The sequence below is a fragment of the Zerene cesonia genome, unplaced genomic scaffold (assembly GCF_012273895.1).
Source record: "Zerene cesonia ecotype Mississippi unplaced genomic scaffold, Zerene_cesonia_1.1 Zces_u006, whole genome shotgun sequence".
NCBI classification, from domain to species: domain Eukaryota; kingdom Metazoa; phylum Arthropoda; class Insecta; order Lepidoptera; family Pieridae; genus Zerene; species Zerene cesonia.
In genome coordinates, this window is record NW_024045136.1 from 368685 (window position 1) to 371413 (window position 2729).

General features: G+C 29.5%; 1 protein-coding gene across 1 annotated transcript in view; it reads right to left on the reverse strand.

Moving 5' to 3' along the window:
- LOC119838875 (AT-rich interactive domain-containing protein 5B-like) overlaps positions 1-494 on the reverse strand; it is a gene marked incomplete at its 3' end in the record, with an annotated part of 54611 nt that extends 54117 nt beyond the window's left edge. The window contains exon 1 of the mRNA XM_038365017.1: positions 53-494. Coding sequence (XP_038220945.1) covers positions 53-73 — 21 coding nt within the window. The remainder of the gene's footprint in view (positions 1-52) is intronic.
- Positions 495-2729: the final 2235 nt, after the last annotated feature.

Here is a 2729-nt window from a genome sequence, read left to right on the forward strand (position 1 = left end):
AAAAAAAAAAAAACGACATCACCGACATATAATACGTGTAAAATAACCATACCTTGTACGAAGGCTTCTCCATATTATTTCGGCAATCCAAACACCATTCACAAATCACATTTTTCTATTCAAAATAATTGAATGCAACAAAAAAGCAAGACGTTGCATTGTGAACGCTTACAAAACAGTTATTTTTCAAGCGAAACTATTTTTAAACAACTATACATATCTACGCGCACTTTTATTTCACAGCAGCGATCACCGTTCGATTTATGCCAGTAACAAATTATCTATACATTAGTTTATTAACAAATAAATATAACTCGCGTAATCAAACACAAAACTTATTGAACGTAACCGTGTCAGATAAAAAAACATTGGCTGTATAATCGGATGACAATTATCGGTTATAAAAACAATATGGCGTTTGACAAAAATAATTCAAAATTCGAACGCGAACATTTTTGAAAACAGAACGCGGCCACCTCGACGGACGGCGGGTCCGCATCTGTGTGCTTTCATTGTACTATAGCTTATTCGCTCACACGCAGAGACTCTAGGGCTGATGGTTTTAATTTTAATTTTAATTATTTTTCCGTGTTTATTTATTTAAATGTTATTATAAAGACATTCACCATGTTCTACCTTGTCTTATTATTGTTTTTACACAATAATTATTATCTCCAAATTTTCAAAGGTCATACGTACCAAAAAAATATAATAAAATGTCTTAACAACAGACTTAGCAAAAAATTGTTAATGCATTATTTCCAGAACTCCTTGTAGGTGGTTATTTTAACCATTGAGTTAAGTATGAAGTTTGAAATCTTTATTAATCATTAAAATAAGTACACTTTCACTTATTTTCTGTTAAAATAAACACATTGTCTTTTCTGTCGTTACACAAACGACAATTGCGAAATCGGGTTATTAACTTAATTATTTGTTTCCTTCTAATGCTCTTGTTAATTATATGTAATTTAATTAAAGTACACTATTATACAATAGATTACTTTAATCAATGAAGATTTTTTAATTAATTTCCAAAATAAACATTTTTGTAATTAAAAAAACACCATAAATTTACTTCAAACTGACTAGAGGCAAATTTTTTACCATTACAAAATTTGTCATTATTACCCTTTTCGGAAAGTCGGATAACTATTTAAATACAAGGTTGACAACCTTGGCACTTCCACATCGAAACACAGACTTGCTCCGTAAGGCCGTGTACACATTATGCTTTATTAATTTAAATTATTACGATTTATTATTTCACATATTTATGATAAAGTTTTCATTGAAATGATAAAAATTGTTTTAAATATTGTTTTATGATATATAAATATGCTTATTAATAAAAGTTTTTAGATTCTATGTAATTAAATTAAATGCGTTTGTTTTTTAGCAATGTAAACTTTAATATTATAACTATATATGCACGTTTGTAGAGAATAAATAACAATATTTAACTCGGGTCACAAACAATATTTTTACAAATTTCACGTAAATCAGTTCAGCAGTTTAGGCGGTAGATAGAAACACACAGACAGATTTACTTAAGACGTTCTCAAAATATTAGTACTAGGGATATTTCTCAGAATTCAAGTAGAAGAAGGTACACTATGGACAATTATCGTTATTTAAAAAAGAAATAGAATGATAATTATGATTTGATATTATGTCCAATTACCCAATTGCACGGGAAGGAGAGTAATGTTTTTTTTTTCATGTGTGTATTTTCATAGAGTAAATCTATTACTATGTGTGTAATTATTTATAGTTGTTGGCATGTGTGTGTGTTTTTTTTATTTAACTCTGTAGCGTATATATAAAAAATTAATTTATTATTACAACTTAGAACGGACAAAAATGTCAATTATTAATATTAAATACTTTGTTTCATACAGACCATCGCGTAAAATTTTAAACTTTTAACACAACTAAAATTAATAATTAAAATCCTACTAACATTATAAACGTGAAAGTTTGTGTGTTTGTTACTCTTCAAGCGAAAACGGCTTATCGTATCTGTATAAAATTTAGTACAGAGATAGATTATAGTCTGGATTAGCACATAGGCTACTTTTCACCCGAGTACCATGCGAGTGACGAAGCGGGATACAGCTAGTAATAAAAAAAATATATATATATTTTGCGTACAGTGTGCACCCGCCTAAGCTCTGAGTAGATAACCCACACATAGACAATTGCAGTAACTATGGTTTCGGCTGATTATAAACGACAAGAATTTATTTTTAACCGACTTAGCGAAAAGGCGATGTTTTAATTAATTATTATTGCCTTAATGCGTGGGTAATATATGATAATATTGTGCTAATGTTTGTTTGGCTGTATGTTACGCGATAACGGTTTATACTGCCGTTTTTGATGTATTTTGGAAAGAAGATAGCTGAAGAACGAGGTCCAAAAATTGGCTTCATATAGTTTTTGTTCAACGTCTTGTTCTTGTCGCGTGAACCGCTGAACAGATTTGGATGAAATTTGTGCAATGATAGTTTGCGATATAAGAGATGAGAGATGAAAAGGATATTGGATGGTTGTAGTCCGGAAATCCTGGGGGAACCGGATTTAATGAAATTTGGCTCAAAGATAGATATTCTGAATTGTAATATATAATAAATCTTTTTTTTTTTCTTTCTTTCTTTCTTTCTTTCTAATAACTACAGTATGTTAAAGCGTCATTTAAATAATAATACACTTTTCGCTTTATATTG